General features: G+C 41.1%; 2 protein-coding genes and 1 long non-coding RNA gene across 10 annotated transcripts in view; 2 read left to right on the top strand and 1 right to left on the bottom strand.

Annotated features, from left to right (window-relative positions):
* The window catches only part of ssh1b (slingshot protein phosphatase 1b), an 18,626-nt gene extending 13,346 nt beyond the window's left edge, over nucleotides 1-5,280 (top strand). For 2 of the 4 annotated variants that reach the window (XM_010750416.3, XM_019278808.2), the window contains one exon: nucleotides 116-5,280. In XM_010750416.3, coding sequence (XP_010748718.1) covers nucleotides 116-721 — 606 coding nt within the window. In that variant the 3' untranslated portion in view covers nucleotides 722-5,280. The remainder of the gene's footprint in view (nucleotides 1-115) is intronic. The other 2 variants (XR_003462852.1, XM_019278809.2) reach the window with 2 other exon arrangements.
* Nucleotides 1-15,149, bottom strand: part of LOC109143040 (uncharacterized) — a 21,083-nt gene extending 5,934 nt beyond the window's left edge. The window contains exons 1-2 of one of the 3 annotated variants that reach the window (XR_003462854.1): nucleotides 14,631-15,149; nucleotides 12,347-12,438 (exon numbers count right to left, since the gene is read on the bottom strand). This is a non-coding gene — a long non-coding RNA (uncharacterized LOC109143040). The remainder of the gene's footprint in view (nucleotides 1-12,346; nucleotides 12,439-14,630) is intronic. The other 2 variants (XR_002043126.2, XR_003462853.1) reach the window with 2 other exon arrangements.
* On the top strand, nucleotides 9,083-24,325 carry coro1cb (coronin, actin binding protein, 1Cb). 3 transcript variants are annotated; one of them, XM_010750402.3, is made up of 11 exons: nucleotides 9,083-11,236; nucleotides 18,230-18,429; nucleotides 19,341-19,463; nucleotides 20,483-20,612; nucleotides 20,827-21,008; nucleotides 21,140-21,259; nucleotides 21,563-21,667; nucleotides 21,758-21,903; nucleotides 22,589-22,646; nucleotides 22,741-22,995; nucleotides 23,411-24,325. In XM_010750402.3, the coding sequence occupies exons 1-11, from the start codon at nucleotides 9,193-9,195 to the stop codon at nucleotides 23,528-23,530; spliced, it is 3,483 nt and encodes a 1,160-aa protein (XP_010748704.2). In that variant the 5' UTR covers nucleotides 9,083-9,192; the 3' UTR covers nucleotides 23,531-24,325. The 3 variants fall into 3 exon arrangements, with proteins under 3 accessions (XP_010748704.2, XP_027137800.1, XP_010748703.1); XM_027281999.1 differs by lacking the exon at nucleotides 9,083-11,236 and adding an exon at nucleotides 13,902-14,009; XM_010750401.3 differs by lacking the exon at nucleotides 9,083-11,236 and adding an exon at nucleotides 13,927-14,293.

The raw sequence follows: 24,325 nt of genomic DNA, 5'->3' as shown, positions 1-24,325 counted from the left end.
CAACTGTAGTTGCTTTCATGTCAGAAGCGTATGTAATGTTTAGAAGTTTGCATTTTAAATAATCTGAATGCCACTGACCATATACTGTGTTCTGTTCCAATGTTTCTCCATTTAGGACAGTGCTAGCACAGGAAACCCTTTAAAAGTGAAGCCCTCCTATCAGTCCTGTAAAGACTGCCTGCGTCTACCACAAGGGCGGCGTTGTGACCGTCCAGCAGGAGGCCGTTCTCACCGCCTTAACCCCTCCCGCCACTGCACTGTCCCCACCATATACATAGATCCACCCGGGACCAATTTTGCCTCCACCCCGATTCTGCATTCCCTTCAAGCCCCTGCAGTCGTCCCAGCTAACTTGATCCAGCCCTGTAGTCATCTCTACCGCTGCGCCACCTGCACTCCCAGCGTCCCACCTGTCCCACTAACCAACCACCAGAAACTGGTCTCGCCCATGAGCTGTGAAGAGACACCTCCTGACCGCAGCTCGGTGGAGACGGAGGACATGGACGAACCACAGGGGGACGACGTGGGAGAACAAATATCGAGGGAGGGAGCTGGGGCTGTCGTTGCGACTACCGCTGATGGTGCAGTTGAGCTCCAGCTGCAAATGCCGGGAATGGGGATAGATTTTGGTCTGGAACTGATGCGACAGAGGGCAGAAAGGCTCGAGAAGCTGCCGAACTTGGGCATGGAGGGCCAGCTTCCAGTGGGGCCCCTGCCTTAATACAGTGGCCATAGCATGGATGAGATGGAGGAGGAGGCTTACCACTGCCTCCACTAGATACACTATGATGGATGTGGGCCTTTAGATGACTGCCGCTGTGGTGTCGTACCAGAAACGAAGCTCCGCTTTGACCTGTACTGTCATGTCCTGGCCTCATAGCTGCACTGTAACAAGCTGCAACAGCCCTCTCTGCGTTTACAGAGAGCGTTCTGTCATCGTCTACTGGCATTATGATCCAGATGAGGCTGGTTGTTTTGACCATTTGCTAAAGGCTTGAATGCTTCTGGCCAAGGTAAGGACTTAAGACTTTCCGTGTCCTCCACTTGTCCCCTCAGACTTGACTGATCTGGTCTCTTCTGAGCCTGCTGGCCCCACCACATACAGGATCATCACTCTTCCCCACAGCCCAGTGGAGATGAGCGTTACGCTGCCATTTTACTCTCAACAGACAAGGTTTGGCAAGACAGGAGACAGTGGTGGTTTCTTCTGAGAAAGCGATAGCTAGCACTTTGATATTGATGGAAGGATAAATACCTGAAGTAACAAGCTTTTGTCAGTGTACTGTATGTTTTTACATCCAACTCAACAGTATTCATGAAGGAGCTCCATGAATGTCTGCAGTTGAGCCTGTTTGATTGCATTCATTATCTCCTCATGTTAGCGCTGACTGAATCCTCACTTACCTTCACTTATATTTTCCCTGCCGCAGCTGCTTTTGCATCACAAGAGGGCATTTCATGTGTCATTTAAAAAAAGAAGAAGAAGATGCAAACATATGTGAGCCTCTTCAGGCCTCTTTGTAAAGCATCGTACCTCGGACCACAAGCATCTCGGGACTGTTTTGGTCAAAGACTGTTTTGTTGTCTCTGCTCAGTGGCTGGTTTCACCCCCCGACCACCTCCATTAATGTAATCATGTACTTAAAGCACTCGCTTTAGCCCACGCATGACTTTGCAGTATTACACAACATATCGTCGACATTAAAGTCGCCTTTAATTTCCACTTTTGAGTTTTTGAAATTTTGCCAACAGAAGGCGCAATCATTCATCGGATGGATGATAAATTGTTTGAATTGAACCTTTCATCTTATTCCAAAAGAAAAAAACACTGTTGTTGGAAGACATTACATTCATTCAGAAGCATACATGTAATTTTATTTTTTAATTCCTGACGTAAACAAAGCCATATCATGTTGCCAGGTCCAGTCAATCATCTGGGTAGTAATTTATCTAAAAGGTTCTCATGGTAGACGTGCTTCACCCAGTTAACTTTTTTGATCACACGTTGGAGAAAAAAACATAGGCTACCTTTCCCTAAACACACAAACATTTGCAAAGGCACACTCATTATGTATAGATTTAGCACTTGAGCACAACTCTAGTGTCCATTCACACAGACATATTTCTGATATGGTGCAGTGGTTAGCACTGTCGCCTCGCAGCAAAAAGATTCCTGCTTCGAACCTGCATGTTCTCCCTGTGAATTTCCTCCCACAGTCCAAAGACATACACTTAGATAAATAGATAAATTAGTGACTCTAATGACTCTAATAACTTATCTGTGACAAACCGGGGCACACCCTGGACAAGGGATAGACTCCCGACGACCCTGATGAGGATAAGTGGTTACAGAAAATAGATGGATGGATATTTCATATATATACAGCTAGGTTTAATCAAATTATTAAAAGAAGTAGTTACATCCTTGTGAGTGTAGTTTATTTGATTTAATGGACAGAGAGTTACAGTCAACAGCAGATGTTGCTGTAAAATTTGATCATTTACAGTTTTTGTGAAATAAAATAAAACTACAGTTATTATTCTGACTTTTACCAAATTAAATATTTCTGTTTACAGTGTGAAAATTACAAATTCAATCTTAATTTACAGTACTAGATTTCCTTAAATATAGAATAAGTAGTGTATCAAGAAAACAGGTTTTTGATACCTCATCTGTTCTGCCCCTTCAAACAGTCTTTTCCTTATTTGTTATTTGGACTTTTCATTTTTTTTACATGTTCAAACAGCTCAAGGCGTGTTTTGTTCTCATTTGGTGTGTCACCTATCCAAAGTTGCTGTGCCACAGGGTGTTGTTACTGTTTGGTTGATGTTGTGTTCTTACTGTTTTTGGCACGCTGGGTGTGCTAGAATGGTACTGAATGTTGCTTGTTTGTATGCAACAGGAAAAGCACATGCAAGTGTTATGACTGTGTTGAAGGATCCGAGTTGCTACGTAGGAAATGAAAACTGTGCAAAGAATGAATGCAAATGGTGTAATCCTCTTTAACCACATGGTTATTGTATATTTTTTGTGTAGATTTTGCTTTCCTCTAGTTAGATTAGTAGAAACTGCGACAAACAACAACAATGCATCCTCTGTTCCTCCTCCTCCCTTAACTGGATCCCAGAGAGCTGCAGGTTTGCTCCACTAGTTAGATTTGAATAATGTGGTTTTGCCTTTAACCTGTTCTTCCCCTCACGTGGCCATTTGAGCAAGATATATACCGTAAAGGCACTTACACAAAGATGTTCATAGTATAACGTTCAAATTGCCATAAACTTAATAATAAATTCTTCATCTGTAAGAATTAAAAAATGTTACAAGCTTGCTAAAGGCAATGAAAGACAGATTTAAGGATAATAGGATTTTTGGGAAATACACATTTGCTTTGTTGCTGAGAATGAGAACTGGTTAGTTTATTTTAGCACAGCTGGTCTAGCAAAGGTAACAAAACGTTTTAACACTTAAACAAACTAAGCTAAGCAGATGCTTGCAGTAGTTTCATATTTACTGACAGGCATAAGGAGTGGTATCTATGTTGTTATCTTAAATTTCTCCGGGAAGTTAGTCATAGAAAGTCTAGTTAATGTTTCAAACCCCACCGGACACGTCGCGGTCCGTTTCAGACGCAGCCCCAGAAGCAGCTTTCCGCTTGACTTTGCTGCCAATACGCGGCTGTTCCGTTTTTGACAGAGCAGCTTGAGCTGGCCATAAGTCAGACGCAGAACTGAAATAAAGATAAAATTTAAAAATAAAATAAAAAGAAATAAAACAACTTTGATTGTTAAAACAGACAAAAAGAAAATGATTAAACTACATGGCACATTTACATATTTAAAAGCCCATAAACCAGTAAAAAGTCTGACGGGCCAAAGGCCCCAACATGCTGGTGACGTACCCGGTTCAGTTTCTCCGAGGTGCTATTAGGCGGATATTTTTCAGACAGGCTAGTTAGCTCGTCTTTATGCTAAGCTAAGCTAACCAGCTGCTGGCGGTAGCTTCATATTTACTGACATGAGGAGTAGTATCTATGCTGTTATGTAACGCTCAGCAAGAAAGCAAATACACGTATTTCCCTTTAATACATTATCAATATGAATCTAATGTAAGCCAGTAATTCTCAGTATAATAACAATCTTGACAGGTGGGCCTGATCTGTGCGTGACATTAAAAGCACTAACTAATACTTTCTATTTGCGTTGCCAGACCGCAGCACCGCGTTCGGTTGTTTGCTTCATGTTTTGAATTTGTTTTTGTATTTAAGTGCCTTAACCTCGGCCTTAGCTCGATCATAAAGCATCACAGGCGTTGCAAAGTTTCTGTCAGTGTGTTGAAAGGTCTGGCTTTTTGTACATTATTTACCCTCACTCCCAATAATAACCACGCTCCTTGCGATGTATAACTTGGCACATAATATAATGTATGCAAACACACTCACACACACACACACACATACACACAAGCTCATGCACAGCAGCCTCCTCCACCCCGACACATACACATACTTGATGGACTTCCATTTATTAATAGCCTATAATAATATTGTATTTGTTTGATATTGTTGAAACTTGTGGTACACTGTATTGGTTCAATAGCTGGCTGAAGAACCTTACTTGCTGGAATGAGAACTATCATTTACATTAAAAACATTAGATTAAGTCTTTGAAATTTACCAGTCTGTATATATTTTTTCTCTACAATTTGCTATCGAGTACATTAGCTTGCAGATGTGGCCAATATTAAGAAAAGCACTGATAATGCTACTGTGTATTGAGAAGTACTCATAATTAAGTTCTCGTGTTTGTACCACAGCAAAAAAAATAGAAAAAGAAAAAAAAAAGACTTTGGGCCATCTCTAATTTAGGCAAATGTCTTCAAGCTCTATTTAAAAAAAAAAGGCAGTTATTGAATTTTTTATTGCATTATTCCCAGGCAGCAGGCATCAAACTGACAATCCTACTTAAGAGCCAGACATTGAGGAATTTGCGAGGACGGATATTAAGACATATTGTAAGTTAAAAAGGGGGATCCAGGCATTTATAGAGTGTATTTATAGAGCACAAGTCTGCCCCAACGCATGTGAGGTTGAGACGAGTGGAGAAAAAAAAACATGAAAAATCTACCTGGGAGTAAGATTTTGTTACGTTAATTGTTTTTGTTAACTTTTGTGTACTGTACTGTACATTGCCAATGTTCATGTGTAATGCACTTTTTTTTACATTTTGTTAAATGATGTCCAGTCTAATGTTTATCATGGAAATAAACTTTCCTCTGCATAATCTGTTTATTCACTTAACTTGTTGTGCTTGCATCAAACGTGGACAGCTCAGCGGTTATCATCCACTGACCGTATGAAGAATGGACAGCATTTGAGTGGTGTCTAAAAAAAGATGTTTTGGAGCTCAAAATCTGCTAATCTAAAAAAAAATCTGCAATGGTGTGACTCATCAGGGGACCTGAGGTTGGGTGCTCAAACAAGGCATCTGTAACGGCACCCATATGCAAATCAAAGCAGCCATGCTGTTAATTACTGAGGTTATTATACACTAATGAAACATACTAATGAATATTGTATTCAATTTCTGCGAAGAAATACTACATACACTGGACCTTTAATATAATTTGAACTGGTGAGTTAAAAAAAAAAATTCACATTACAGTTGTCATGAATGGTGAAATTAGCTAAAGAGACCAAAACTGTTTTTCGTACCAGGCTGTAAACATGTTTATTTCTGCTGTGAAGTTGGGCATTTTAACATGGGGACTTATGGAGATGAACATGTTTTGCAGCCAGCCGCTTCTGCATTGGCTTCACATCACAACCACAGAGGTTGCCGCTTGTTATCGTCACTGTTTTCATTGTTGTATTTAGATTTAGATTCCCTGTAGTGTCTGAAAACTGTACTTTTTTACTTTAATGCGCCTTTACTGCAGTACACTGGCCAACTTTTATGAAATGAGTCGCCTGTCTGCCTCTGGCAATCTCTTGCTCTTTCAGATAAATGGACAGAGCACTCTTATTGAATTAGTCAAATGAAGTCAGTGTGACATCATGAGGGCAGGTGACGCCCGAAGGAGAAGATCTCCCAGAAAGACCAAAGTCCAGCAGGACGACGGGCAGGTAGAACATCAAAACATCAGCCTCTGTAAGTACCTACATACATTTTGTGATGATATGTCAGTGTTATGATACAGTTTATTAGATAACTGTCTGCAGTTTTGGAAGTTGAGTTGAAAGTTAAGTTGAAGCTAAAGTAACAACATGCCAGGAGGAGAATTTGTTAGAGAAATGTATGTTGAACTGTTATTCAAGCCAAAGACATGGCTTATTTTGAGCTGGAAAATTGTATAAATTCATCGTGCCAGCATAAACTAGCAGTGCATTTATCTTTTTATGACCCTGCCTTGCAAAATGCTACGAATATTTAACTGTCAAACTAGATTATGTGTCTGAATGTCATCCGTCATACTGGCTGTACTGGCCTACTGAGCTTGTTACCAAGATTTAATGCTCTAAAGGAAAGGCACAGTATTCTGATGGGGGAAAACAAAACCGGCTTAATAGTTTGTGTACTCAAAGTCACAAGTCTCTGATAAACTGTGCGCTTAGTATTGGAAGCATGAGAGACACAAGGATGGGAAATGGAAAGAGAGATATGAGGGAGGGAGGGACTTTCACATGCCAATGTCACAGATGCCTCACACTGTTGCCATCATAACACATCCATCCCAAAATAACACTTCAGATACACTAAAGCTGCAAATGCACGCATCGGTCAAGCCAGCGGATTGTTGTGGGCAACATCATACCAGACAACCAGACCTACGGTTTAACAATGTCAGCTGATTAAGTATGAAAGCTTTAATACAACTACAGAAACCAGGTGATAAGCAGAAGACAGCTGCACATGAGCATAAATTAAGTGACGTGTTGGTTCAATGTAAAATATTCAAAAGATCTCAGCTCTGGAACAACTTAAAACTTTCACTTATGTGAATGTTTGGCAGAGAGCAGTTCGTCCCAACCTTTTTATATCAGATGTAGGCCAACCCTGACAGTACCAGTGCACTTAAGTGTCTCTTCGGCCATTTATCCATTACTGTTAACTGTTTCTGTTAGTTTTGGCTACTTTAACTGTCAATTACTGTTAGAAGTAATGGATAAATAGTTAAAATATAGATTTAACTATATCAAGTGTTTATCCATAACTATTAGCACTTTGTTTTTGGACATTTATCCATTACCTTAAGCCACTGTTTTCCATTACATTTAGCTAAGTATTTTAACTATTTATCTAATACTTGTAGCTCTCTGTTTTAGACGTGTATCCATTACCTTTAGCAGCTGTTTATCTGTTTAACTAACTATTTCAACTACTAGTTTTAGATATCTATTTTAACCATTTGTCCATTAGCCTACTGATATCAGTTGTAACTATTTATATATTACATTTAGCTACTATTTCAACTGTTTATCCATTACTTTACTTTTAGCTGTTTCAACCATTTATCATTCACGTTTAGCTGCTAACTAGTTATCATGCACCTTGTTCAGCTGCTCAGATGTTACAGCTGGCTGTAGATAAATATTCTATATTTAAATTGATTTAAATTAATAGAGCCTCTCCACAGTCTTTCCATAATTTATAGAACTGGAGCCAAGCTTCAAGGTGAATAGTTTAATTTACATTCTGTGGACAGGCATGTTGGTTAAATAGACAGGCCTGAAAGAAATGAAGTGTCACTCAACACCTCTCGGGCTTGAAATAGTTTAAGCAGCGGAGCGCATGATTGCAGATGGAGGGTGAAGAGGTTCAGTCACCTCTCTTTCCTCACTCACCTTTCGGGGCTGATCAAAGAACATTAGTTTAGCATTTCATCTGATTCGTCTAGATTAATTTGAATGTATGCAAAACCTACCTGGTGTAACAATACTTGCGTGCGCATTAAGTTATTTGTTTGTGAGCAAAGATTCCATGTGACACTTTAAAGTCTGTTGAGCCGTTTTCCCTTCGTAATAATCTCTCCTCCACCATCCATCATGTCGGTGGTTCAACTGTCCCAGACAAACGATTCAGTTCAGACGTCAAAGCACGTGTGACTTGAATCACGTATTTGAGGTGACCTTTCTATAGACCCTGTAACCAAAACAACCATAAACATTCAGATAGTCTGGAGGGAGGCTGAAACACGCCTCGTCTCTGAAGCAGTAATTGACAGTGCATGATGTCTCACATTGTGCTGGCCCTGATGGGACATGTTTACAGAATGAAAAACTTTAATGTCATTCAAAACTTATTATTTTGGTTTCAGAGGTTTGTACTTCATGTATTTGGCAGCATTAATTAGATCATATCATTTTCCCTGAGTGTATTATTTGACCTTGGCACCTGGCGGATGACCTCTTATCTCACTTGTCTTGTTTCCTTTTTGGCCTCCTGACTCACTGGCAGCAGTCGGACCAGCTTTAATTATAGCTACCACCACATTCCTTTCAGACAGAATAGGCAGAGACAGATACAGAGACCTTGGGTGGGGGTAAGTGTGAGCAGTATAGAAGAATATACAAAAATAGAGAAAGATTTAAGATGGTTAAAAATAGACATGCCTGTTAAATGATTTTGTTTCATTAGGATGTAAAGGCAAGACATCCTCATTGTGCTTCTGATTAATCCTAACCTGCTGCTGTGTCTTGACATTTGTCCTTTTTCTCCTAATGCTAAGACAGAACAACAGACATGGGCCAGAAGCTGGAGAAGCTGTCGGAAAAGGATGAAGAGTCACTTGATAATTCAGAGTGCTCTGAGCAAACTGGAGAGACAGAACAGTCGGAGACGGCAGAACAAGATGAGAGCAGAGATCAGGACGATGGCAGTTTTGCAACCCCTCAGAGTATTGGTCAGATTAGAGGGATCAGTGTCAGCCGACAGGCCGCTGGGCACACGGGGGAGCTCAGAGTAACTTCTGCACGTACAGACCCCCAAACTGGGCAGCCAATCAGGTCTGTAGGTCAGCGGGAGCACCCTCTGAAAACCAGGGGAGAGTGGGTGGGTGGAGACAGGGAGAGCCGGAGTGTCGCTCAAACTGCAGAGGAGTCAAAGACTGTCCTGAGCTTTAAGGAGACAAGACAAACTTCAAACAAAAAACTTAGTTCTCAAAGGAGGTCTGTGGTCTGTACTGGGACTACAGTTATGGAGGAGGAAAAATCAGAGCTTGGTCGGAGCAATTTAGGTCCTGATGATCAAACTAAAGCTTCGTGTGATCCCATTAATGAGGAGGACTTTGTGGTGCTTGAGGAGGATGGGACTTGGATGTCATCTGATGTGGAAAACAACATAACATTTGGAAAAACTGATAATTTTCAATCATCTACTAAAAGAAGAGTTGAGGAAGACACCTCTGCATGCTACAGCGATGATACCCTTTCACAACCTTGCAGGAATGCCCCTCAAGACAAAGGTATGGAGAAGACGAGCAGAAGAAAATCTGACACACTTTCAGTCACGACTGACGGTGTGGAGGCACATGCAAAGAGTTTACCCACAGCCTGTTTTGAGAGGGAAATAGATCAACATTTGGCTGACATGACAGGCAGCAGGTGTAGGCTAAAAGGAGTTAGTCATGTTGGAGCTGTTCACACAGAGACAACTGTAAGAGGACAAGCAGCGAGGGAGCAAAACGTCAATGAACACAGCAAGGGGAAAGTTTCTACTAATATTAATAAAGATCACCTGTCAAAACGCAACAACAGCGGCTCTGTGAAAGGATTAAGGAAGGGCACTGAAGGAATCATTGATGAAGCAGAACAGTTGATTTCACAGGACGCGGCAGCTGAGGAAAAAGTAGCTCCTTCTTTTAGAGAATCAGAAAATCAAGATAAGGAAACCCACAATTCAGAAAGAAGACAAGCCGGCCTGTCCCTCAAGAGCAGGTTTGCTGGTGCTGTCTCTAAGAGGGCTAAAGCAGGTACTCTTAGCAAGAAAGAGGACCGCCAAGTGTTCTCCAGAGCAACCGACTCTCAAAACCTAAAGACTGCAAGCTCTGAAATACTGCCACTGCAAGACGCCTCGTTTTCATTGGAACAATGCGATTTGATCCCTTTTCCTCCTCTGCTAGAGAATGAAGGCATTGATGGAAAGATACAAATCGCGAGCTTAAAGAGGGAAAGCAATCTTGTTTGTTTCTCTGCGGTCATCACCCCTCCACCTGTAACTCATCAGTTGCCCATGAGAGAAGCATCAATGGCAACGCAACGCAGAACAAACACGGTAAACTCACAAATGGCACCAGACGCCATGCCCACCTCATGCGATTTGAAAGACGAGTCTGCGCCAAAAGAAAAGCCCAAAGTTAAAGGTCCACCTCCACCTGTGGCCAAAAAACCTAAAAACCCATTTATAAAGATGAAAACTGCTCAATTAATGTCTACTGATGTGCAAAAAAGAGGCAAAGATCATCTGCGCTCTGAGGAGAGGGTCAAGAGGAGACACACTTTCCACTTTAACAAAGATCTTCCGTTCAACCCTCCAACTAATCAGGACATGTGTGTGCTGTTGGATGAAAGAGGCACTTACGCAATGCCAACCAACAAACGCCCGCTGTCGGTTGACCTCAGCCCTTGGGAACATCTCTCGCTTGGACACATGGATGATCGCTACGGTGATATGATTGACTTTGACTACTGTGTACGTATGGCACATCTATCTCCAGAGGAAGACGTGCAAAACCTGGATATGTTACAGAGGAGAGTATTCCTGGAGAGACGTTCCAGATTTAAAAGCTCACCACCTCCTCCTCCTCCTCCTGTTGCAAAAAAGCCCCCCAAAATTTTCACGTCCACAGAGACTCTATGCACACCTGAGGTCTCACCAGACAATGAAATCCAAAGACCAAAACCTGCTTGTTCAGGGAAAAGAGAAATCTACTCTGAGCAACCATCTGAAAGAGTCGGCAATGACAACCGTGGTAACCGTAAAGACATAATTCATTACAGTGGTGACAGAGATGCAGGAAGTGGCAGTGAGGCGGGTTCATACAAACCCGTGGCGGAAATTATCAAAGAAACTAATCAAATGCAGAGACATCAAACCCGAGTCAAACCTGACATGGTCAAAGCTCCGGTTCGGGTGGCAGAGCAGAGTCCAAGTGTGAAAGTATCTCAAATTAAGAATGCATTTGATGTCCCAAAGAAATCAAAAGAGAGACCACAGGAAGTTCAACCACCTCCAAAGAAAGGTAAGAAGGTTGTTCATGTTTGGGTTGTTTGTTGTTGTTTTAAGGTTTATCAAAGCATGCATACACAAAAAGAAAACGGTTACATTAAGATAAGAGGGTACTTGTCAAACTGCATACCACACATAGTCATGGTACAACTTTACTTGGAGGATACTTGCTTTACAAGTTTTTCAGATTTAAAGCATTTTTAAACAATATTTCTATTATTTAATGATGGATGAGTTGACTGAATAAAATTCAGACTCAGTACAGTTGTCATGAACGGAGAAATAAACTATAGAGACCGAAACTATTTTTTTGTACCAGGCTGTAAACATGTTCTGTTGACCACTCGAGGAACTGCAGTTTTTGGCACATCAGCACTGGCTTCACAGCCACAGAGGTTGCCGCTTGGTCATGACAAACCCACAGATAATTCTCACCCAACCTTGCAAATCCCTTCAGCTTTTAGATCATCGTTTTAGTTTTATGACGAGCAACATTACTGTTTTATTTCACCTCTCAGGTTGCAGCAAAAGTTGTGTTAAACTAATTGTATGCTACCTGCCCAGCACCAGACAGACAAAGTTAGCGACGAGATCCTGAAGCATAGTGAAGAATTGAATCAGCTAAAGAGAGACATTTCCCTCAGAGTTAGCAGAGAACAAATCAGAGCTAAAAGAAGCATAAATATTGGATTTACATCCATCAGGTGGCCTCAAACACATCGCTAATTGTCTGCTGGATATATAAATAAGCGTGTTTGTTAACACAATGGTAGATATTTCTGTTAAATCCTGTATTTTATGAAAAGCAGCTGATGTATTCATGCTCAGCCAGTAATGTACCAACAGGATCTAAGTGTTGTTATGTAATGTACAACATTTAGACGTTTAAAGGCTAATTAAATTGCGAGGCTTGTTTTTCCTGTATGATTGGGAGAGTAATTCAATATTAAACAAAGCAACGTTTTCCCAAACAACTTTTCACGTGAACTGAACTGAACTGTGATTTAGTGGCGTCCGATGTGTGTGTGTGCAGTTTGGCTGTTCTCCCCGTGTTAACCTCAGATTCCTCCCACACACACATTTACCCCAAGGTGTAAATAAGAGCATTAATGTGTTTGTCTACCTTAATAATCCCAGTGTCAGTCTTGGAAATGATCCATGGTGTTTCCTCGCCCTCTGCCGATGCAAACTGGGATAAGATCCAAACCCCTTGACCTTTTAGAGATAAGCAGGTAAAGAAAGAAGAAAACAAGTTATTTTCTTCTTCTTCTACATCTCCCATCGATTAATTAATTCATCATTTACAAACAAACCTCACTTTATCGTTCCTTTAAAATGGGTAAACTTGAATAAACAGCATTATTAGACAATCATAAGCAGAATCATCATCTATGGAAAATGGTTCAAATTTTATATAATCTAAGTGGAAACCAACTCAATATCATCAATATATCACTAGACAAAATATGAAAAAATATATCACATGCTAAAAAAAATATAACCAGAAACTATCAAGAAAGTATCACATACCTTCACTGTAGATTAAAAACAAATAATGAAAAACTTAAGTAATGCATCTAATGGATGGATGGATGGATGGATGGATGGATGGATGGATGGATGAATAATTTAAATTCAAGGTTTAGCTGCATCACAGTATTCTCAGTTGTCACTTGTGGCGTTGGGTTCATTAACATGTTAGCTCAGTTAGCTGTTGACTTTTTCCATATGACTTTTAGGATTTGTCATCTGTATCAACTTATAAATGAATAATAAAAGTTTTTGACCTGAATGAAGATAGAGGATCTTCCCTTAAGAAAGGTCAAGAATGAATCTTTTTAGACTGTGCAGACATCATGACATGAGCTACTTGAGTGGAAAAGAGGTATTCCTGATTCTCTTCGTTAGAGTTGACGATTGTAGTGTTTTTTAATCATTCGTTTTACCTCCACTTACTATCTCCTCATCATATTTGATCTTGTAACTAATCATGGATGTATGCACTATATACTAACTTGCATGAGCATGATGGGACTATAGAGCAGGATGATATTTAAACAAAATATTACAGTTAGTATAGTATTTTTATTCAAATTCGTATAATATTGTTGGTATTATTCTAAATTAATTGACTTAATTAAAAAAAACTGATTTGAGAGATTCCTCCAAGTACCACTCAAGGGAGCACCACCAGTGGCTGAGAGCCAGCAATCTAGATAATTAGATAGCCTTCATTAGCATCTATAACCAGTGTTAAAAAGGTTAAACCATTTATAAATGGTTAGGAGTCAGTGAAACTGAGGAATAAACTCCACTTTAGGGGATTGTTAATAGCTGGTTCCCCTGAATATTTGTGATGTATGGGTGGATCACAGAATATGGAGGGAGAGGGGGGCTCTTCATTGTGTTTGAACAGGACAGGCTCTGGTAGGATAGGGTGGGATGGGACAGAGGGGGGGAGGGGTAAAGGGACCATGATACAAAAGATGCTCCTGGCAATAAAAATCCACATTTTATTATTATTTTACTTTTTTTGCAAAGCTGAACAAAAACAATAGATTCAGCAGGCTGCACTTCAAAAGACACGGGAAGGATGTAGAGAGATACCCAGTTTTCCTGCAGCCCCCTCCTTCCTCCTCCTCCTCCTCCTCATCCCCATCCCCATTCACAGCCTTTGGGTAATGAAATCTGACTTTTTCCCATTTGCGCATGTGCCGTAGCCGGTCGTCAACGTATCCTATTGAATCTAATAACGATGAGAGTAGACGGTTGCTAGTCTTCCGCAGGTGAGAAGCGGATAGGAGATGCTCTGACTGGCATACTGATATAATAACCAGATTTGAAAAAAACAACAACACATCCACACATTTGCAATCAGGAGGGGGAATAAGAGCATAGCGGCGAAGGTTGTTGCTTTTTTTTTGGTGTGTGTGTGTGTATGTGTGTGTGTGTGGAGACAAGGGGATACTAGAGCAACGTCCTGCAGGATAAGGGCGCGCCTAAACTACCAGATTCATGTGTTGTGATTGATTACCCCCGTGCTTACGAAAATCTTGCATAGATTTAGGAGGTAAGAAACCCTTCTTCTTATTATTTTTTTTAATTTAATGTCTTTTATGCATTGTGCATTTGTGCATGTGATTTGTCGATTAGGCTGTGGTGTGCAGCATCCATTTGAAAGCTCGCTGCATGGCTTTGAGTGCGGGGAGCAGCCTTAAAAACCTTGGGTGGAAATATCTGCACTTGCGTCAGCTGGCGGCGGTCCACCGCAGCTAACAGTTAGCAGCTAGGCTAGAGGAGGGGGGGGTTACAAAACACATTGGCATGCTAATGCTGTTTTATATATATAAATATAAGACAAATAACACATTTAACACAGTTGACAGCTTTGTGTGGACATAACACACGCGTCATGTGGTCGGTTGTGTGATATTTCAAACAAAATGTGTAGCAAACCTCCTTCTTGTGTCAGCGGCTGTTGAGACGGGACCAGCCCCGGCACAGCTGCCGAGCTGCTGCCGAGGCAGTGCGGCGGAACACGGTCTACTTACTATACTACCGTCGCCACATTTAACGTTTTATGATTTCTACTTATCATATTTAATTATTTTTTTAACGAGTCTAACTAATGGCCATAATTAAAACCACATGCTTTGTGTGGCGTTTAAAGTAACACTCACATCTGGGGCGTACCCACCAAAATATAAATCTGCATACTCCATCCGCCCCGTTGTCTCAGTAACGGCGACGTTAGCAACCGTTGCTAACTGCTAAACCGTTACCACAATTTAACGACTTTGTTTTTAAAAAAATAAAACATGAGGAGATAGTTTAAAAGTCGTTATCGCGTTTAATATTTTAGTTTTTAAGCAACTTGTTTTAATTAAGAGGAAGGGGAGGAGGAGGACACACACACACACACACCGAGCGAGCTTTGTGGTGGTGACATGAGCTAACGTTAGCCACCAACCATTGTTTAACGTTAGCACAGTGCAGCTGTTTGCAGCTTCACTCAGTGCAGAACATTTAGTGTATTATAATCAGCATTGTAATTAAAATATGCAACATGCTGATAATTTTTATTTATGAGGTGATTGCATATCTGGGTGGCACACATTTACATTTAGTCGCGTTGTTCAGATAGACATAACAGAGAGGGAGGCCAGACTCCTGCAGGGCTACATCTTTATTATTAAAAATTAGCCATCAATTTCTCTTAAAGCTGACACTCAGATTGCAACAGATGAAACAAAGCCCAACACTTGACTGGCCATCATCATAAAGCTTAGTAATGTGAGAGAGTAAGAGAGAGAGGAGCATGTTTGAAATAAATGGCATCAACTAAAAAGCCTGCAGGGGATGCAAAAGCAGCTCATTTTGTCAGATGCATACATGAGTAGAGCTGCCTCTTGAATGGAGCTCTGATACTGACTGAGGGAACACGCTGTTCTGGTCAGCCGTAAACTGAAGCCCTGTGCTGTCCAGGAATTGTGCAGCCCTGCAGCAACATGAGCACTGTTTTACGGCTCTGTGGAGCATTGTGCTCTGGATCAGCTTTATCCAGGGCGTGTATTTGATTCATGAAAAAAAAAGGGTCATGTCTGGTAATCCGTCATCATATTTTCTCTTGATAATAGTTACAAATGTAATGTTTTTTTAAGGTTGCATGTACGGTACACTGTGTATATGTTGTGGGTAGAGGATATTGTCATAATCTAACATGATATGCAAAGATATGTCCTCATATTGGACATATAGGCAGTTTTTTTGCTGTTATGTTCATTGAAGTCATTATTAGAGTCATTATACATTATTTTATGTGCCAGACCTTTTCATTTTTATAATTTTGGGATGAAAACATCATAAAGTTGGCAACAAAGTGGTGCAGGATAGACAGGCAGATGGATGGATGAATAATTCAAACTCAAAGACTACTTACTAGGCTTTTCTGGTGTTTTTAGCCACACCACAATCTTCATGCAAGCTCAGTTAGCTGTTGACTTCTTCCATATGACTTTTAGGATTTCTCATGTGTGTCAGCTTATAAATGAATAATGAAAGTTGGTCTTTGACCTTGGTGAAGACCGGGAGAAAAGCTACTGCGGTTGCGGTTGTTTTGTCAAATTACCATTTTTTTAAAGGTCAAGAATGAATTGAGACATTTTTCAGATTGTGCAGACATGATGATCTAATTTCAGTTAACTTTTTTACAGTTTGTAAGAGGATCTAGATAACTGTTTCTCAAACTTTTTACACTGTGTACCAACTCAACGTTTGCATGTTCTCCCCGTGTCTGTGTGAGTTCTTTCCGGGTACTCCGGTTTCCTCGCACAGTCCAAACTCATGCTCGTAATAGGTTAATTGGTGACTCTAAATTGGCAGAATGTGAGTGGTTGTTTGTTTCTATGTGCCCCTGTGATGAACTGGCGACGTGTACAGGTCAGCTGGGATAAGCTCCAGCCCTCCTGATGAGGATAAGCGGTTACAGAAAATGGATGGATGGACGTAGAGTTGTCTAAATACGTATTTGACACCATGCAGGATAAACCAACTCCTGTGAGTCCTATTAACTGTGAGAATTATAAAGATGCAGTGTCAATCAATCACGTTCAGTGCACACCTACGCAGTCCAGAGACAAGACCTAATCTAAACCAAATAATTAAAAACACCTGTGTGGGTGTATAATTATTGCGTAGGTGCTTGAAGGCTTCACTCCTATTGTGCCCGAAACATCATTATAAACATTAAAAATCCACATAAAATAGCAGTTTATAATTAAAAACAGCCTAATACACATGGCCCTCAGCCTGATCCTGAAAACTCAGGAACATTTTGGAAAAAAGGCAATGATTCATGTTTTCCATTTTCAAGATCCGTGACTCAACGTGACGAAGCAGGTGGTGTAGTGCGATGACAGACCTGTGGATAACTAGAGAACAATCCTTGCAGCCTGTGTTACGGCTCAGTATGTCGCCTCAGACTGGCAGCTTAATTACCACCCTAAGACACTATATTTTCCACATAATTACACAGCAAATCCTGTCCCTGAAAGGATGGGAAATCTCCCTCAGGTATCAGAATACCGAGGTTTCACAATAGACGAAGCTAAGACAGGTCAAGTTTTAGGAGAATTCCCATTGTGTTTGTTTTACATCTCAAAAGTTTGTCTACAAATGACTTCTCCTGAGGCTGGAAGCAGAAATGAGAGTCAAAGGTGAACATACTTGAGGGTGCACTGAGCCACAATGTGATCATTAAACACAGATCAACAACTGAGCAGCAGCAGCAGGCCGTCTGTGGTGTGCTCACAGGAGACGATGTGGTAAAAATAAAGCTGTGGACACTTTGCATAAACACATAAAAATATGGAGCGTCGTCCACTAGTCTAGAAAAATGTAGTCCAATCCCAATTCTGTCTTCTTACTACTTAAACTGTGTCCTATTTTCTGTTAGTTTGGACAAAAGATGACGCTATTTATTATTAAATTTTCTATAGAAAGCTGAGAAAGGAAATGGCTTGCTTTTTGAATACCAAGAAAAGGTGACTGCTGGGCTGCATGTTGCAGAAGTGGAGATCATCAAGCCACTAAAACTTTAAATTTGTGCTCTTGTGTAGTTACAGTTAATGGAGAACAAGTGCTCTCCAGTTTATATGACATCCATACACTGTAAAACATCCACACATAGGATTTTTAATTCTTCTTTCCTACTAGTCTGTCTGGAAAAATGTCACTGAGATAAAGAGGTAAACACAGCTGGAGAAATAATCTATAGTTTACCTCAAATGTTTGCCAGTGATCAAGAAACAAACTCAGAGTCACAGTAACTCACAGTTAATCAGCATAATCTCAGATCAGACTGACTGCACTGGCAGCAACCACAAGGTTTCCTCAGGATGCTCGACTGACAGAAGGATGCTCATTTTTAGATTTTCCGACATCAGTTTCTGTGGGAAAATGTCCTCGTTTGAACATCACACTCCACTGCATTTGTTCCTCTCTGCAGATATGTTGCGGCGAGTGGTGCGACAGAGTAAGTTCCGTCATGTGTTCGGCCAGGCCGTGAGGAACGACCAGTGCTACGATGACATCCGCGTGTCCAGGGTCACATGGGACAGCTCCTTCTGTGCCGTCAACCCCAAATTTGTTGCCATCATCATAGACGCCAGCGGGGGAGGAGCCTTTCTCGTCCTTCCCCTACAAAAGGTGAGGTGCCACACCTTCAGAGAGATGTTTTCAAGGGCGAGCTGCGAGGTGTAAGTCCTATTAAAGCAGAGCTCATCAGTTCTGGTCCTCAAGGGCTTTGTTCTGCTGTGATCACCACACACTGGGGCTTTAACTATCAGGTAGGAGTAAATAATTGCGAGGCACTGGCAACTGAGGACACTCAAACATGGACACGGAGGGTGTAAAATATCCAGAGATACAAGTGTTGTAGTGTCACAGTTTCATGTTATATAGTAGCATTCAGAGCAAATCAATCCTTTAGGCTTGTTCTCTGACAGCAGACCTTCAGGACACACCGTGTGACCCCGTCCTGCCGTCCCCTGGAGCTCGTATCTATAGTAAAAAACACAGATAATCAATGTTTAAATCTGCCCAACACTAAAGGCATCCAATGTGTATCTAGTTACAGTTAGCTCATTGAACACATTATAGGGAGAGGGTGCTATTGTTACAGGCCAACGGGTGAATTGATTTATTTGAACTGTATTGTTTCCTGTAGTAGAGAGGCTGTCCAGGTAGAAATCAAAGATTACAGGTCATATTAAGGTCATAACAGTGATGTTTACCGTGTCTTTGTACTGACATTTGTCTGTGGGGTAATAACAGGCCGTGAGGATCAAACTAAGCCGCCGGCTTTGTTTGATATTAAATAACTTTCAGTTGACTTCCGAGTTTCATCTTTTTGTACAGCGTATAATTATTATTCAGCTCTCAGTGTCAGCTCTTTCGTCTTTAGCCCAGCATGAGGATGTGAGTCTGAATTATAACTTCTACAGAGCACAGGACAGTTAAATTAGGCCCTCACTCATTTTCATATCTCTCTGACAGATATCAGTTATTGCTGAGCTCACGCTCTTTGTAACAAAAGTTGTTTTTTTTTTGTCTCTTAGACTGGACGTATAGACAAGGTCTACCCTACAGTATGTGGTCACACGGGCCCGGTGCTGGACATCGACTGGTGTCCTCATAATGACCTCGTCATCGCTAGTGGCTCGGAGGACTGCACGGTTATGGTAAGGACAGTAATCTCTGAAGGATCACATGAGTTTTTTTTCCTGTTTGAACCAGTGGCAGTATAAAGAATGGACAATGTATGCGTGACGTCAGCCGTGGGTTTCTGAAGAGACGTTTTGAGGCTGAAAATCTGCCTCCGCCTCCCAGCCTCGTTTGCCGCTTGGTTTCAGTAGCAATTATAAGGATTTAAACAACTGCACATCACCCTTATTGACACGGCTATTGATTGCTGAAGAGTTTGTATGAGTAAACTGGATTTCTCTGATATTTCTTTAACGTTATCCGATGGAAGGGATAATCCTGTTTATTTAAAAGGCCACAGTGGAATATTTAGGCGGCTTTTTTACAGCAGAATATAGCAGAAATTAAATATAATATATGTATAGCTGTTTTCATCAGTGTATAATCACCTGAAAATAAGAATCTTTATGTTTTTGTTACCTCAGAATGAAGCTGAAGGTCGTCTTAAACAGAGTCTGCCATTTCGAACCGCCACATTTTTACAGTAGCCCTGAACAGACAAACTAAACCTTTTGTGTTTGTAGTGTGTCACTGTAGCGCTGTAAAGGAGAGGGTGATGTGAGGGGGTTGCAATCTGCAACTACACAGCTGCATACTGCTAAATCCTACACATTGAACCTTTAGCCTTACCTAACATCTTTATCAAACATTCACAAAATTGTTGACAGTTTTGAAAGGTGCTGGTGAATATGAGGAAGGGGAATAATAGTCATGATATAATATAATAAACTGTAATCTGGTACCTTTTTGAAGGTTGTAATGTTCAATATTGTCAACATGTTTCTCATACTTCTCAAGGCTGTTGTTTATGCTGGTTTTCACTAAAGTGCCCAGTCTTTTAGGGAGAGTACAGTTTCCCCGTGTTTGGCAAAGATAATTAAGAATCAAGACCAGAAAACTTGTAAGGCAAAGTGTTACTGTACTCCTGTGCTGTAAAAAGTATTTTAGTGGACTGTCCATAGTTCCTAATTTTCTGTGCCTGGTCAATCTAATTCAGGTTTGGCAGATCCCTGAGAACGGGTTGGAGACCCCCCTTTCAGAGCCCGTGGTCGTGTTAGAGGGTCACTCTAAGAGGGTCGGCATCGTGTCCTGGCATCCCACCGCTCGCAACGTTCTCCTCAGTGCAGGTAACCTTTGAGAAAGGCCCGTGGTACACCCCCGTGCCCTCAATATCCCTGAAATATCTGTTGAGACGATTATCTTTGCCATTTGTTCACTGTGCACAGCTGAACTCCAAATCTGACCAGTTATCTCACGGATTGCCTCCAGGCAACGTTGCTTAAAATAAACTTGGACACAGAGGTGCGTGTAGTCAGGCTGTGCTGCATGTGTCCATTTTAGGGTGTGACAACCAGATCGTCATTTGGAACGTGGGCACGGGAGAGGCCATGATCAACCTGGAGGACATGCACCCTGATGTTATCTTTAGTGTCAGCTGGAGCCGCAACGGCAGCCTACTCTGCACCGCCTGCAAAGACAAGAAAGTCCGCGTCATCGACCCCCGTAAAAAGAAGGTCGTTGCGGTAAGTGGAAACGATGCAGGAGGGATTTGGTGCTGAGATGTTTTGTGTGTGGAGTAATCTTTCCCAGAATCACATGCCGAAAAACTACAAACATGGCTGCCCAGTCTGATTAGTGTTGTTTCTGTTGTCAGGAGAAGGACAAAGCTCACGAGGGAGCTCGACCAATGAGAGCCATCTTTTTAGCAGATGGAAACATTTTCACTACTGGATTCAGCCGCATGAGCGAGCGCCAGCTAGCCCTGTGGAAAACTGTACGTCACCGGAGTGGATCTGAACACACTGATGCATCACATATACATACACTGCCATCTGTATGAGTCCAAAGGTTTTTATTAGTTCCTCCTGTGCTGCCTGAATATGAAAAGAAGATTATTGTTTTTCCTATTTTCACCCCAAAAAGTGAAATTTTCATTCTGTCTCTGCACACGGAGGCTGTAACACTACAGAGGGTCATGATTCAGATTATTGGACTCAAATCACAGGCAGTGAATCATACAACTCAAACATCTTCCACACTTAAGCGTAGCTTTAAATCCTGAATTTTGTGCCTCCAGGAAAACATGGATGAGCCGATATGTGTTCAAGAGATGGACTCCAGTAATGGAGTTCTGCTGCCCTTCTATGACCCCGACACCAGCGTAGTGTATCTGTGTGGAAAGGTGAGCAGCCCTGTGAAGAGTTGTAAAGGTTTTTGTTTCTAATCATTCGATTCACAAACTGACTTTGAGCCGTGATCGTGTGTTCCTCAGGGTGACAGCAGCATTCGGTACTTTGAGATCACCGACGAGGCGCCGTTTGTTCACTACCTCAACACTTTTTCCACCAAGGAGCCCCAGAGAGGCATGGGATACATGCCCAAAAGAGGACTGGATGTCAACAAATGTGAAATCGCAAGGTACTGCAACAATTATATATATATATATGCATGATCTTTTTGTTTTTCCTGTGGATTATGAAGCTAAAATACAGAAATACAATATAACTGTGATTGTTTTTGATTGTTACATGATAAATAAAATAATTTTAGACCAAGATTTCATGTCTACACGTGGTCAAAAGTTGCTGCAAGACGACTTTAGGGATGCAACTAATGATTTTTTTTCTTTATTGATTACAGATTTTTTTTTTTCCTTGTGTGATCTAAAAGCCCATGTAATTAAATACAATTATATATTTTATTATATTCATAATTTTATACAATTTTTTTTTCTGTCAAACAGTTCAAAACCTGAAGATACGTAGTTTGGTATGATATGAATATTTTAAACGAGCAAATTTTCACATTTTAGAAGCTGAAATCTGCACATTTTTGGCATTTTTGCTTAAAAAAAGGAACAATTAATGAATCTGTTATATAAATTGTTGCTGATTAATAATCTTTCAGTGGTCTAATTGATTAATCAACTCATTGTTTTGGCTCTAGACATCGCCATAGATTTAAAAACTAGTTTATTTTACTGCAATAGATGAGAAATGTGCTGATTGTAGGACACAGCTCATCTGAGTTAAAAAAGTACTCAAGTACTCTCTCTTTGTTTTTATGTGTGATATTAATCTTATCATTTGAATCCTCCCTGTAGGTTTTACAAATTACATGAGAGAAAATGTGAACCAATCATCATGACAGTGCCACGTAAGGTAAGTCTGTGTTTATATCAAATATGCTGTTCTTTAGTGATGCTTTACAGTCAACCATTTTCACTGTGCTCCTCGTCCGCCCGTCCTCTCCCAGTCGGATCTGTTCCAGGACGACCTGTATCCCGACACGGCCGGCCCTGATCCCGCCCTGGAGGCAGAGGAGTGGTTCGCCGGGAAAAACGGAGGCCCCATCCTGATCTCGCTCAAAGACGGCTACGTCTCCACGAAGAACCGAGATCTGAAAGTGGTGAAGTCGAACGTCCTGGAGACCAAGCCAGCCACGAAGGCAGAAACCATCTCGACTGTCCAGAAACACGCTTCTCCACAGCCTTCGGTCGTGAGTGTGAATGTATGAACACGTCCTATTTCATGTCATATACATGTCATATTTGCTTTCTTATTATAGTTTGGTCAGAAACTATTACTCTTTCCTCTATGAAAAAGTGCTGAGCTTCTCAAACTCACACACCATTTTTTTGCTGACATTTGGACTCCCACATTCACAGTAATTATTATGGTTGGAACAATTCACAAAAGTTATGGATCAGCACATACTTTGGTATTTAGGTCACAATGTAGTGGAACAGCAAAAGGAAAATGTGAACTGCTGGAGGGCTTCATTGCTTGTAAAGTGCCTGCTCATTTTGCCAGGAAATTTGGTTATGAAGCAGATAAGATTCAGTCGTTATCTCTCCGACAAAGTCTTGTGTAAGCAGCCTCTCATGAGCCGTGGCCGAGCTAACGCTCTTTGTGTTTTTACCCAGAAAATGGAAGATAAACTGGAAGAGGTACTCCGAGAGTTCAAGTCACTCAGGGACCGTGTCATCCTCCAAGACCGCCGAATCGCCAGACTGGAAGAGCAGGTCGCCAAGGTGGCCATGTAAAGATGACGGGGGCCCCCCCTTCGTTGTTTTGGAGGGAACCGAAAAAAAAGATTCGGCTTCATTGAGCTTGGCGTCGTCCCTGCGATGAAACCAGGCCTACATTCCAAGATGAACTTTATTTTTTTTTTCCTCATCACCTCGCCCTGACACACAGAGAAAAGGAAAAACTCTCGCAGCTCATGTACACATTTGAAGAAAAGACTTTTTTTTTTTTGTTGAAGGAAAAGTCTTAACTTTTTGTTTGTTTTAAAATTTGTGGTAAAACATTCTCATGTGAAGTTTGTACCTACTACTCAAAAAAAAAACAACTGTATGTAGCATCAGTATTTCCATTGTTATATTTTTGTGTTGCCAAATATGAATCGTGTGCGGTTTCATGCACTGTTTTTATTTTCTCTCCTGTTGTACATTCCAGTCACAACCTGCTAGATCGGTTTAGTCAAGCTGGATTTCTTTCTTCTTTTTTTTTTAAACGATAGCTGTTGAACTTTCCTTCCTCCGAACCAGTTTGCTCATCGATAACCATCAGATTCATGAATGTGGAAGAATCCCCGAGTTCTTCCTTTTGTTCCTGTTCTTCTGGGCTTGAAATTTAAACATTGGGTTTTATTGGGGACGGAGGGAGGGGAGGGGAGGGTTGCATCTCTCTGGTGTAAATGTTGTGCAAATGTAGTGGTGCCTCTCATCACTGCATATTTGGTGTTGGGAAGGGACCACTCACCCAGCTTGTGTTTCACTGAACCCCCCCTGACAAACAGTTCTGTGCACATAATAAAGGTTTTACACATGAGAAAA

The sequence above is a fragment of the Larimichthys crocea genome, chromosome IX (genome assembly GCF_000972845.2).
Source record: "Larimichthys crocea isolate SSNF chromosome IX, L_crocea_2.0, whole genome shotgun sequence".
NCBI lineage: Eukaryota > Metazoa > Chordata > Actinopteri > Sciaenidae > Larimichthys > Larimichthys crocea.
Note: the sequence above shows the minus strand (reverse complement) of the source record. Positions and strands in the feature narration are given on the sequence as shown.